Here is a 14,107-nt window from a genome sequence, read left to right on the forward strand (position 1 = left end):
AGGCTACTCATGACATGAAGAAGATAGTGAAAGAACCTCATCCTCCACCTCTTGATAAGACTCCTCACACTCTCACTCTCCACCCAATGAAGCTCAAGGATGGAGCCATTGAGTACAAGATCAAGTGCAAAGGCAGGTCCAAGCCATTCTCAAGTGCAAGGGCCATCATCACTCCTCAGCTTCAAAACGACCCCATCAAGCTCCAAGAGCTCCTCTCTCAGGTCCTCACCATCACTCTTGAAGGTGGGAAGGATCCTCCTTCTCACTAGTATAAGAGAAAAGGTAGTCAAGCTAGTGACTCAAAACAAGCTCACTTGGGAGGAATTCCCATGGTTATCCTTGTATATAAATTTGCTATTTCATTTCTTTATGTTTTCAATAAGTGTGGCAGAAGTTTCAGGCCAGCTCAAAGCTCAAGCTCTAGACACCCATTACCGCACTTCACTCTCCACTTGAGGTATCACTCCAACCCTTCTTTGTACATACCATTACTTTTATCATATTTTCGGTATCTCCTTCTCTCTTATTCACACAGAGACTATGTGATTTAAGTGTGGGGGAGGTACCAAGTATTTAATCATGTTTGTTTTGTTGATTGTGAGTCTCATGCATTGCATTGTACATTCATATATGCATAGAAAAAACCATAAAAAAATTGAAAATTGCATAAAGAATCATGTAGTTGCATCACTTGCATTCTTAGGATTGAGTCTAGATCATATAGATTGCATTCACTTGCAGCCAAGCATTCCTGTCTCAGTGAGTATCTTTGTTGCATATCTCTCCTGTCTCAGCGTGATTCCACCATCATGCTGCAACACTTCGATACCCAAGTAGTAGGTTAGTCTTCCCAAGTCGCTCATCTCAAACTTGGTCCCCATCTCCTTCTTGAACTCAAGTATCATAGAGAGATTAGAGCCCGTTACCAGTAGGTCATCCACGTACACAGCTACAACAAGAAGACATCCTCCACACTTCTTCTGGTACAAAGAGGGCTCTTTAGAACAACGTGTGAACTTCAGTTCCCTGAGAATCTGGTTCAACTTATCATTCCAAGCCCTGGGCGCTTGCTTTAGTCCATACAACGCTTTGGACAACTTGTAGACCTTTTCCTCGCTTCCTTTAACCTCAAAGCCTTCTGGTTGACGAACGTAGACCTCCTCTTTCAAATCTCCATGGAGAAACGCCGTCTTTACGTCCAAATGATGGACTTCCCAACCGTGTGAAGCAGCCAGAGCGATGATGAGCCTGATTGTTTCGATCCTAGCAACAGGAGCGAACACTTCATCGTAGTCTATGCCATGTCTCTGTACGTATCCCTTCGCTACTAGTCTAGCCTTATACTTGTTCACACTTCCATCAGGATTACGCTTGATCTTAAAGACCCATTTCAAACCTATGGCTTTCACTCCCATCGGTAGATCGACTAGAACCCATGTTTGGTTCTTCTCAATCGAAGCAATCTCATCTTCACAGGCCTGTATCCACACTTTCATCCCTTTTGCCTCTGAGAAATCCCACGGCTCATCATTAAGCGACATAAGAAGCCATTCACACTCTGTTTCTGAAAGCAGAACATAATCAGAGAGATAGTCAGGCGTTCTTCTCTCTCTTAGCGACCTTCGCAGTTGTACCTCTCCTTCCTGCTCATCTTCATCATCAGAAATCACCACTGTATCAGACTCCTTAGCAGTACTGTCAACTTGCTCTGTTCCTACTTCCTCTGTTTCTCGCTCTGTTTGCTCTGTATTAACAGAGTTGAACTCGATTTCTCTGAGTCCTCTGTTTCCATGCTCTCCAAGATTGATTCTGAACGAGCTAATATTCTCTCCAGCCTTCTTAGCTTCGTTCCAATTCCACTTCTCTTCTTCCATAAAAACCACATCTCGGCTCACAGTAATCTTCTTACTCACTGGATCTATCAAGCGGTAAGCTTTGGTTCCTGGTTCCGTTCCCAGATGAACCAGTGCCTTTGATCGATACCTAACTTCTTTCTGTAAGGAGCCTCAATCTTTGCGTACCCTGCACATCCAAACACTCGTAGGTGAGAAAGATTAGGCTTTTGTCCCTTGAACATCTCGTAAGGAGTCTTAGCATCCAAGGTTCTAGTTGCAGCTCTGTTTATAAGGTAAGTAACATGTCTCACTGCTTCTCCCCACAGAAAATTTGGAACATTCATGTGCTTCAGAACGCTCCTTGTCATCTCCAAGATTGTTCTGTTGCGTCTTTCAACCACGCCATTTTGCTGAGGAGTGTATGGTGCGGTTAAGTGCCTTTGGATGCCGTTTTCTTCACAGAAACCATTGAACTCTCTAGATGTAAATTCTCCTCCCCTGTCTGTACGTAGCATCTTGATAGACACGCCTGCTTGCTGTTCAATGCTCACTTTGAGTCTCTTGAATCTATCAAAAGCTTCGCTTTTCTCCTTTAGCAACAACGTCCACATATAGCGAGAGTAGTCATCAATGACTACAAAGACATATCTGTTCCTACCAAGAGTTGGAGGACTGATTGGACCGCAGAGATCTCCATGTAACAGCTCAAGTCTCTGTGATGCTCGGAACTTAGTTGCTTGGGGAAATGATCGTCTGGGCTGTTTACCGAGGAAGCAAGAGACACATGTCTTCTTTTCAACATTCATCCTGGGTATTCTAGTAACCAGATCCTTGCTAACCATAAGCCTTATGTTCTCATAGTTGATATGACCTAACCTCGCATGCCACTTGCTTGACATATCAGTAGACTTAACTTGGAGGCACATCGCTTTATCAGCCTCAAGTGCCACCTTGTAGAGTCTGTTTCTACCTCTCTTAGTTCTCATCAGCAGCTTTCCACCACGATCATAGACATTCAGTACGTCACCTTTCATCCTGACCTCGCAACCTGCCTCAGTAGCCTGACCCAAGCTGATGATGTTACTCTTGAGAGCCGGTATGTAGTACACATCAGACATTACTTTCTTCATCCCATTCTCAAAAGCAAAACTGATAGTTCCCTTTCCTCTTATGTCGATGCGAGAGTCATCACCAAACTTGACTTTTCCAGTGATGTTGTCATCAAGCGAGGTGAAGTAAGAGCGATCTCCACTCATGTGGTTACTGGCTCCATTGTCCAAGTACCACACATTGCTCTTGTCAGAGTCAGTCTCAAACATGTTAGGCTTCACCTTTTCTTCATTGAGAAAGACCACTTCATGCATCATTAACTCATCTGCCTCATGCGTATCATCCTCCTTCACTTCGTGTGCTTCCTGCAGTTTAAGCAGTCGGTCAGGGCAGTCAGAGACATAGTGTCCAACCTTATCGCATCGGTAACACGTGACTTTTGATGCGTCTCTCACATAGTTGTCTCTTCCATAACCTTGTCTGCCACGACCTCTTCCTCGACTAAAGTATCTTCCTCCACGACCACGTCCTCTGTTTTCACCAACAGGACTGCGAGTGTTATGTTGCTCTGAGTTAGCATACAAGAGTTTACTTTGGTCTGCAGAGCTTTCTTCTTCCTCCTCAGTCACACGTTTTTCGTAGGCCTTCAGCCTTCCGATTATATCCTCAAAACTAGTCGTTTTGAGATCAAGAACTTGCTCCAGTGCAGCCACTATATGTATATACTTCTTGCGAGGGAGGCTCTTTAGAAACTTCTTGACGAGTTTGGTTTCTTCAATTTCCTCTCCAAGCGCAGCAGATTTGGAAGAAATCTCAGAGATTCTTCCGGTAAACTCATCAATGGTTTCTTCATCCTTCACTTTCAATCGATCAAAGTCAGCCATGAGTGTCTGCAGTCGAGCTTCCTTAACTCTATCGGCTCCCATGTGTCTGGTTTTGATGGCGTCCCCGATCTTCTTTGCTGAATCTAGTTCACCGACTTGCAGAACCAGAGCTTCAGGTATAGACTGAACCAGCAACGCCATGGCCATATTGTTCTTCTCAACATCTCCTCCTTCTGTCTCGACGACATCCCAAACTTTGTGAACCTTCAGTAGAATCTTCATTTTAATGGCCCATACCGTGTAGTTTGTGGAGTTAAGTATGGGACATTTGATCGATGAAGATCCTGTCTCTTTCTGTTTCATTGTAGCAACCGTAAGATCCGCCATAGCTTCAATTTGTTGCTCTGATACCAAATATTGAAACTAGTTAACACGATTGCATTTGTATACTCAACAAGATTATAAGACTCACTCTCTTATATAAAAGCTCAAGGAGAAAACTCACTCAAAACCTCAAGCACTACAAACTCAATCAATCTCTATTAACCTTATCACACACGATAGGTTTTATATAAGCTACAAAGAGAATATTCTAATCTAAGAGATAACAACAGACTGTTATCAATATCTCCTAACTAACAGCTTCAGTCTTTATCTCAAACGTCAACTAGATTAGTACTCTCCGTAGCTTGCTCCGCAAGTCTCTCACTCTTGACAAATCATCTTCAAGCTTACTCCAACATAACCTGGAAGTTAGATTGCAACACACCATCACAGTATGACGATGAACAAAGTGGATCAGTCGGTTGGATTCCGTAGCATCATCTTAGATGCCCTAAGTTTCTCTGTGGAGATAATATTCGTCTCTCTTAATCCAGGGACCGAATCATTGAAGAATAAAGCATATGAGGCCGTTGTAGTTGGTCTCGCCGTTTGGATGATCAGGTTTGTGGATTCGATGAGAAGCCTGAGAAGCCAGAGAGCGAGTTATATATATATATATATATATATGTGAAGTTAAGGTAATTGAAGAGTTTGGTCGCCATAGGATTCTTACAATAATGAAGAGTGAGTGAGAGTGGTGCATGACTTCAGTAACTCCGGAGATCCGAAACAACTAAGCAGAGCCGCCACTGAAATTTTGGGGGCTTGAAACAAAATGGAAAATGGGGCCTAATTCCCTAGTCTATATTTGAGAAGTGATTTACCACATGTCTTCTCTACAATCGTTTTCACAAAAAAAATTGTGACGTGGCCATTAAGATTGATGACATGTCATATGGTTAAATATGACATGGACAATTACATTTAATGCTACTATATATTTTTGGAAATCTTTTTAGAATATGACAATAACTCATATATTGCATTTAATATTGATTTATATTTTTGGTAAACTTTGTAAAATATGGTAATAACTCATAAATCATCACTAAAATAAATATATTCAAATATGATATTTTGAATTTCGAAATATTATATAATTTTACTTTTATAATAATAAAATTTTTATTATCTAAAATTTTCTAAATTTTCTGAATTAAAAAAATAAATCGTAATATCATTAGTTTCTTTTAGATATCTACAAATTATATAAATATTATTTAGTTTTGAATTTTGATAACTATACAATTTTATATGATTTTTAGTAATTTTGTACAAGTTGATATAATAATTTAACCAAATGAAATAAATAATTTTTTTATCTAAGATTTTAACTTTATATATATACATATATATTCTTAAATATAATTTAAAAAAAATATATTTTCTCTTAATTTTATGCTTAATTAATGATATTTGTATTAATTTTTAGTCAAAAATAATAAAATATATAATATTAATAAATTACATTTTAAAATATAAAATTTAACTTTAAAAAAATTCATCACTACACATGGTGCATGAAAACACCTAGATTAATAATTGTGACATAGCTACTAAAATTGATGACATGTCTTATAGATTAATATGACATGGACAATTATATATAATGTTAATTTATATTTTTGATAAAATTTTTAAAATATGGTAATAACTCATATATTATATTTATTATCGATTTATATTTTTAGACTTTTTAAAAATATGGCAAGAACGCATAAATCATCATTAAAATAAATATATTCAATTATGGCATTTCAAATTTTGAAATATCATTTAAATTAAAATATTTCAAAAATATATACATATTTTTAGAAAATTATAAAATTAAATCATAAAATCAAATTAAATCGTAAAATCATTAGTTTTTTATATATATTTACAGATTTTATAAATATTGTTTAATTTTTAATTTTTGACAATTCTGAAATTTTACATATTTATTTAATATATTAATTAAAAATAAATAGATAGAAAAATCTACCTAAGATTATAATTTTAAATATATACATGCACATTCTTAAATATAATTCAAAAAAACAAAATTTATTTTATCTTAATTTTAATGTTCAGTTAAATCAAATTTATATTAAATATTGATAAGAAAAAAGAAAATTGATAATATTAATAAAAAATAAATATAATTTATATTTATCTTTTAAAAAATATTTCAAAATTCTTTTACTGCACATGGTGCAGGAAAACACCTAGTATACATTACAAAAATATCTTCAAAAAAAACTTATAAACATAGTTTCGTTATAAAGTATTAAACCATAAAACATAAGTTTTCATACACAGAGGAAAAAGAAAGAACAAATGGTTTGCAGATCAGGGAAAGGAAGAAGCGTAAGAATCTATTTTAATAAACAAAAAGAAGTGCAAGAGTCTAGGAAAACGAGTTCTGATAGAATCTATGAAGAATCGCTCCCAAAACATAGTTTCGTTATAAAGTATTAAACCATAAAACATAAGTTTACATGGTTTTTTTTGAACGTCTGAGTCGATTATTATCGATTAATTGTGCTATTACAATGGTGAGAATATTACAAAGACGATTTTACAGCCGACAATTCTACCACTCTGTGAGAATACCCGCCTGACTGCATCACTCTGAGCCATCCTATAAGAAACATGGTTAGACCAAAGAAAAAGAGTTTTAACTTGGTGGATTTTTATTCTTTTTTATTTATTGGGCTATTGTATTAATGTGTTATTTAGCCCATTAAAATAAATTTCAATTGTTAAAACCCAACGTGATATTGCCAGGTTTAACTGATCTCATTTTAATTTTTAATATTAGATAATGTATATTGTGTTGAATAATATAAAGGTGATGCTGGATTTTATAATTATTAAATATATATATGAGTATGTGAAGATAGTAAAAGTAACGAAGGAGAGAGAGAGATGAAAAGGACAGATTGCTTTTTATTCTTATTTGTCTCTCACTTTTCTGATTGTTACGAAATGAGAAAGAGAGGAGTACTATTTATAGGTGAAAGAAATTACATGCACATCAACGTGTGTACTGATGATGATGCTGGCTATTTCTATGGTTAAGACAAGTGTACATCAGGTGTACTATTAGATAGAGATGAATTTGGATAATCATTTTTATTTGTATCCTTATCTTTAACACTCCCCCTTGATTATCCAAATTGTATTACGTAGTGCCTCATTAAAAACCTAGTCATGGAAAAACCCAATGGGATAAAAACCATGACAAGGGAAAAAGAGTACACTGACGTAATCTCTCCCGAGAGTAATGGACATAGCTTTTTCCTCATAGGTCACGCAAACGCCGCATCCCGATACCGTCGACGTGTTTCCGGAATGTTGTAGTCGGAAGAGATTTGGTGAACAAGTCAGCCGGATTGTCGCATGACCGTACATATTCGATGTCCACTTCTTTATTTTTCTCGAGCTCCCGAATGTACGAGAAAAATCTTGGAGGGATGTGCTTCGTTCTGTCGCTCTTAATATAGCCTTCTTTGAGTTGAGCGACGCAAGCCGAGTTATCTTCAAAAACTTTCGTCGGCTCTTTCTTGTTAATTATTCCGCTTGAATCTTGTATGTGGTGACTCATTGATCTCAGCCACACACATTCTCGACATGCTTCGTGAAGCGCAATAGTCTCTGCATGATTCGAAGATGTTGCAACCAGAGTTTGTTTTTGGGACCGCCAAGAGATCGCGGTTCCACCAATTGTAAAAACGTAGCCGGTTTGCGATCGAGCTTTATGAGGATCTGATAAGTATCCTGCATCTGCAAAACCAACCATACCAAACTCGGGTTTTCTAATATACATTAACCCTAAATCAACTGTACCTTGTAAATAACGGAATAAATGCTTTATTCCGTTCCAATGCCTGTGAGTAGGAGCAGAGCTATATCTTGCTAAGAGATTAGTTGCAAAAGCAATATCAGGCCTGGTACAGTTTGCCAGGTATAATAGCCCACCGATAGCACTCATATAAGGTACTTCAGGACCTAATATCTTCTCGCTATCTTCGCAGGGTCTAAAAGGATCACTCTCAACATTGAGAGATCTACCAACCATTGGAGTACTCAAAGGAGTCGCTTGATCCATACGAAAGCGTTTCAATAACCTTTTCGTATAGTTTGATTGATGCACAAATATTCCTTCTCGGAGATGCTCTATTTGGAGCCCAAGACAAAAATTTGTCTTGCCGAGATCTTTCATTTCGAACTCCTCTTTCATATGAGTTCGAGCATCATCAACCTCCTTTTGAGTTCCAATCATGTTCAGGTCATCTACATATACAGCGATGATCACAAAGCCAGATGACGATTTTTTAACAAAAACACATGGACATATCGCATTGTTCACATATCCTTTACTCAAGAGATAGTCACTTAAGCGATTGTACCACATGCGTCCGGATTGCTTTAATCCGTATAGTGATCGCTGTAACTTGACCGAACAAACCTCCCTGGATTTTTCTTTCAATGCCCCTGGCATTTTCAATCCTTCAGGGAGTCTCATATATATATCATTATCCAACGATCCATACAAATAAGCTGTCACAACGTCCATGAGATGCATTTCAAGATTTTTTGACACCGTAAGGCTCATCAAAAATCTAAACGTAATTGCATCCATTACCGGGGAATACGTTTCCTCAAAATCAACTCCCGGTCTCTGAGAGAAACCTTGGGCTACTAATCGGGCTTTATATCGTGTTACTTCATTCTTTTCATTTCTTTTTCTCACGAATACCCACTTATACCCAACAGGATTTATATTCTCAGGCGTTATGACAATAGGTCCAAAGACATTTCTTTTATTCAGGGAGAGTAATTCAATTTGAATGGCCTTCTTCCACTCCTCCCAATCATGTCTTTTCTGACATTCTAAAATGGACCTTGGATCAGGATCATCACTTTCGTGATCTATTTCTTTGGACACAGAAAAGGAGAACATTCCATCAACATCTTTTATTTTATTTCTGATCAATAACTTTTGATCAAGGGCGTAGTTGATGGAAATCTCATACTTTTCTGTTCCCTCCTCGTCATCTGGATCCTTATCTTTATTTGGTTCTTCTTGAACCTTTTCATCTATGCCTTCTTTCAGACATTTTTCAATATCAGGTTCTTCTGGAACCTTTTCACTTTGTTCAACCAATTTCTTTTTCTTTCGGGGATTTTTATCTTTTGAACCCGCTGGTCTCCCCCTCTTTAACTGAACCCCAGGTTCACTTATTTTGTTTCCATCAGTTTGTTCCCCAGAAACAACAACTCTTGATGGAACATTTTCAGCGGGTATATATGATTTCGTCACCCTTCTCGTATCTGTGAACGCATCTGGTAACTGGTTTGCCAATTTATGCAAATGCACAATTTTCTGAACTTCCAGCTCACTTTGATTCGTAGGGGGATCAAGGTGTAACAACGACTGTGTACACCAAGTAATCTCTTTAGGAATTTCTCTAATTCCTCCCCCTAATGCTGGAAATTCATCCTCATTAAAATGGCAATCGGCGAATCTTGCCGTAAACATATCACCAGTTACTGGTTCCAGATATCTTATTATACTTGGTGACGTATAACCCACATATATTCCCAATCTCCTTTGTGGGCCCATTTTTGTTCTTTGTGGCGGAGCTATCGGAACATAGACCGCACACCCAAAAACACGGAGATGGGATACATCTGGCTCTTGCCCAGATGCCAATTGTGATGGGGAGTACTTATGATATGCACTCGGTCTCAACCGAATTAGTGCAGCTGCATGCAAAATAGCATGACCCCATATAGAAATTGGGAGCTTTGTTCTCAAGACTAACGGTCTTGCAATCAACTGCAACTGTTTTATCAACGACTCAGCCATGCCATTTTGTGTATGCACATGGGGAACTGGATGCTCTACATCAATCCCCATTGACATACAATAATCATCAAAGGCTTGTGATGTAAACTCACCAGCATTATCAAGCCTTACTTTCTTAATGGCATACTCTGAGAACTGCGTTCTCAGCTTTATTATTTGGGCAATGAACTTTGCGAAAGCCGTATTTCGTGTTGTCAAAAGACACACACTTGACCATCTAGTAGATGCGTCAATCAATACCATGAAATACTTAAATGGTCCGCAAGGTGGGTGAATCGGCCCACATATATCACCATGTATTCTTTCTAAAAACATTGGTGATTCATTGCCTACTTTTGCTGGTGATGGCCGAGTTATAAACTTTCCTTGAGAACATGCTTTACATGTAAACTCGCCCGTTTGCAAAACTTTTCCGTGTTTCAACGGATGGCCATTCAAGTTTTGCACTATCTTTCTCATCATGACTGAACCAGGATGTCCTAGCCTCTCATGCCAGATTTTAAATGTATCAGTAAACTTCATGTTTACCACGGCATAGGACTCAGTCATGTTTATTTTTGTACAATATAGTCCAGAGGATAACATTCTTAACTCTTCCAATATATGTTTCCTCTCGGACTTAATGCAAAGAAACTCAATGCCATCTTTACTCATAGTCTCAATATGATATCCATTCTTTCGGATATCCTTAAAACTTAATAAGTTTCTATGAGACTCGGGGGAATACAATGCATCACTTATTTCAAATATTGTTCCCCCTGACATTGAAAATTTCGCTCTACCAGAGCCCATAATAATCTTTGCATTACCAGATATTGTACTTACGCTTCCAGCGTAATCTTTCATTTTGAGACTGGAGAAATATTTTCTATCTTTAATTATTGTGTGCGTTGACGCACTATCCGCCAAGCACATATCTCCATCCAAAGTCTCAAAGTCTGGCATTCTTTCTGAATTTAAAATATTTATAAAACATATATTATTAAACATAAAATATGAAACATAACATATATCTTACAACAAAAGATAACGATACTATAATACAGTAGACTTATATCACATCGATCTTATATCACACATCGATGTTTTCTGGCTCAACCAGAAAATCTGATACGTCGAGATGAGTATCATCATTTAAATCATGAAAGGATGGCCCGGGTTCATCAGAGATGAAATTCGTTTCACCTCCACTTTTCTCTTTTCCCTTTTGGGATTCTCTATACAGATCGGCTAAGTGTCTTGGCGTACGACAGGTACGTACCCAATGACCTTTCATGCCACATCTGTAGCAAACCTTTTCTATTTGCCTTTTATCATCCCGGCCCCTTTCATTCTCTTGGGAGTCCTTTTTAGTTCTTTCATCATACGGACGGAATCTTCTTCCTCGTCCTCTCCCACGACCATGATTTCGACCTCGACCACGTCCACGTCCTCGTCCTCTCCAATTATCATAACTGGATGATGCAACATTCACTTCGGGGAATGGAGCAGATCCAGTGGGACGAGCCTGATGGTTTAATAACACGAGTTGATTATTTTGTTCCGCTACAAGGAGGATTTGCATCAACTCCGAATAACGCTTAAATCCATTCACCCGGTACTGTTGCTGCAGGATTACATTTTCAAGATGGAATGTGGAGAGAGTTTTCTCGATCATATCATAATCACTTATTTTCTCTCCACATAACATCATCCTTGAAGTAATTCCGAACATAGCGGAATTAAACTCACTTACACTTTTGTAGTCCTGGAACCGGAGATGGATCCACTCGTGTTTGGCTTTTGGTAAGATCACATACTTCTGGTGATCAAACCTCTCTTTAAGAGATTGCCAGAGGTCCCCAGGATCCTCTTTCGTAATATATTCATCTTTTAAACCATCATGTATGTGGTGTCGTAAAAATATCATGGCTTTAGCCTTTTTCTCATCCGACACCGTTTTAGTATTATCGATGGTTTCCAAAAGCCCGCTACCTCTTAGGTGCATTCTTGCACCTACTGCCCAGGTCATATAGTTATTTCCCGTAATATCCAGGGCATTAATTTCGAGCTTTGTCAAATTCGACATGATTACTGTATTCATAAAATAATATAAATATAGACGAGAATAAATGCATAATTTAAATGCAGAAATTAAAAGCATAAATTAAATGCAAAAATTAAATTGCGTAAACTTAAATTGCATAAATTTAAATAACATAAATAAAATTGGGGGTCCAGCCCACCATATGATCCAGGAGTCTTAGACTTCCATATTTGATCATTTTCAAAGGTTCGAGGCGACATAGTCGACCATATTAACCTTTTCTTTTAATCAATGTCCGAGGAGGCTTAGCCTTCCATTTTTGACCTTTTATTCACGGAGGTAAAACCTACCACGTGTTTCTCTGATCGTGAAGGCCTAGCCTATCTTAACGATCAGCCGGGGAAGGCAACGCCTATCACAGTATGACGATGAACAAAGTGGATCAGTCGGTTGGATTCCGTAGCATCATCTTAGATGCCCTAAGTTTCTCTGTGGAGATAATATTCGTCTCTCTTAATCCAGGGACCGAATCATTGAAGAATAAAGCATATGAGGCCGTTGTAGTTGGTCTCGCCGTTTGGATGATCAGGTTTGTGGATTCGATGAGAAGCCTGAGAAGCCAGAGAGCGAGTTATATATATATATATATATATATATATATATGTGAAGTTAAGGTAATTGAAGAGTTTGGTCGCCATAGGATTCTTACAATAATGAAGAGTGAGTGAGAGTGGTGCATGACTTCAGTAACTCCGGAGATCCGAAACAACTAAGCAGAGCCGCCACTGAAATTTTGGGGGCTTGAAACAAAATGGAAAATGGGGCCTAATTCCCTAGTCTATATTTGAGAAGTGATTTACCACATGTCTTCTCTACAATCGTTTTCACAAAAAAAATTGTGACGTGGCCATTAAGATTGATGACATGTCATATGGTTAAATATGACATGGACAATTACATTTAATGCTACTATATATTTTTGGAAATCTTTTTAGAATATGACAATAACTCATATATTGCATTTAATATTGATTTATATTTTTGGTAAACTTTGTAAAATATGGTAATAACTCATAAATCATCACTAAAATAAATATATTCAAATATGATATTTTGAATTTCGAAATATTATATAATTTTACTTTTATAATAATAAAATTTTTATTATCTAAAATTTTCTAAATTTTCTGAATTAAAAAAAAATAAATCGTAATATCATTAGTTTCTTTTAGATATCTACAAATTATATAAATATTATTTAGTTTTGAATTTTGATAACTATACAATTTTATATGATTTTTAGTAATTTTGTACAAGTTGATATAATAATTTAACCAAATGAAATAAATAATTTTTTTATCTAAGATTTTAACTTTATATATATACATATATATTCTTAAATATAATTTAAAAAAAATATATATTTTCTCTTAATTTTATGCTTAATTAATGATATTTGTATTAATTTTTAGTCAAAAATAATAAAATATATAATATTAATAAATTACATTTTAAAATATAAAATTTAACTTTAAAAAAATTCATCACTACACATGGTGCATGAAAACACCTAGATTAATAATTGTGACATAGCTACTAAAATTGATGACATGTCTTATAGATTAATATGACATGGACAATTATATATAATGTTAATTTATATTTTTGATAAAATTTTTAAAATATGGTAATAACTCATATATTATATTTATTATCGATTTATATTTTTAGACTTTTTAAAAATATGGCAAGAACGCATAAATCATCATTAAAATAAATATATTCAATTATGGCATTTCAAATTTTGAAATATCATTTAAATTAAAAATATTTCAAAAATATATACATATTTTTAGAAAATTATAAAATTAAATCATAAAATCAAATTAAATCGTAAAATCATTAGTTTTTTATATATATTTACAGATTTTATAAATATTGTTTAATTTTAATTTTTGACAATTCTGAAATTTTACATATTTATTTAATATATTTAATTAAAATAAATAGATAGAAAAATCTACCTAAGATTATAATTTTAAATATATACATGCACATTCTTAAATATAATTCAAAATAAACAAAATTTATTTTATCTTAATTTTAATGTTCAGTTAAATCAAATTTATAT

The 14,107-nt window shown here is 35.8% G+C and overlaps 1 protein-coding gene across 1 annotated transcript; it reads right to left on the reverse strand.

Annotated features, from left to right (window-relative positions):
* Window positions 1-11,022: 11,022 nt before the first annotated feature.
* Window positions 11,023-12,018, reverse strand: LOC108847617 (uncharacterized). Its single transcript, XM_018620908.2, has one exon. It carries the CDS (start codon window positions 12,016-12,018, stop codon window positions 11,023-11,025), a length of 996 nt encoding a protein of 331 aa, XP_018476410.2.
* Window positions 12,019-14,107: the final 2,089 nt, after the last annotated feature.

The sequence above is a fragment of the Raphanus sativus genome, chromosome 6, assembly GCF_000801105.2.
Source record: "Raphanus sativus cultivar WK10039 chromosome 6, ASM80110v3, whole genome shotgun sequence".
NCBI classification, from domain to species: domain Eukaryota; kingdom Viridiplantae; phylum Streptophyta; class Magnoliopsida; order Brassicales; family Brassicaceae; genus Raphanus; species Raphanus sativus.

Coding starts and splice junctions, on each gene's coding strand:
- LOC108847617 (XM_018620908.2), bottom strand. CDS start 12,018: ATGTCGAATTTGACAAAGCTCGAAATTAATGCCCTGGATATTACGGGA.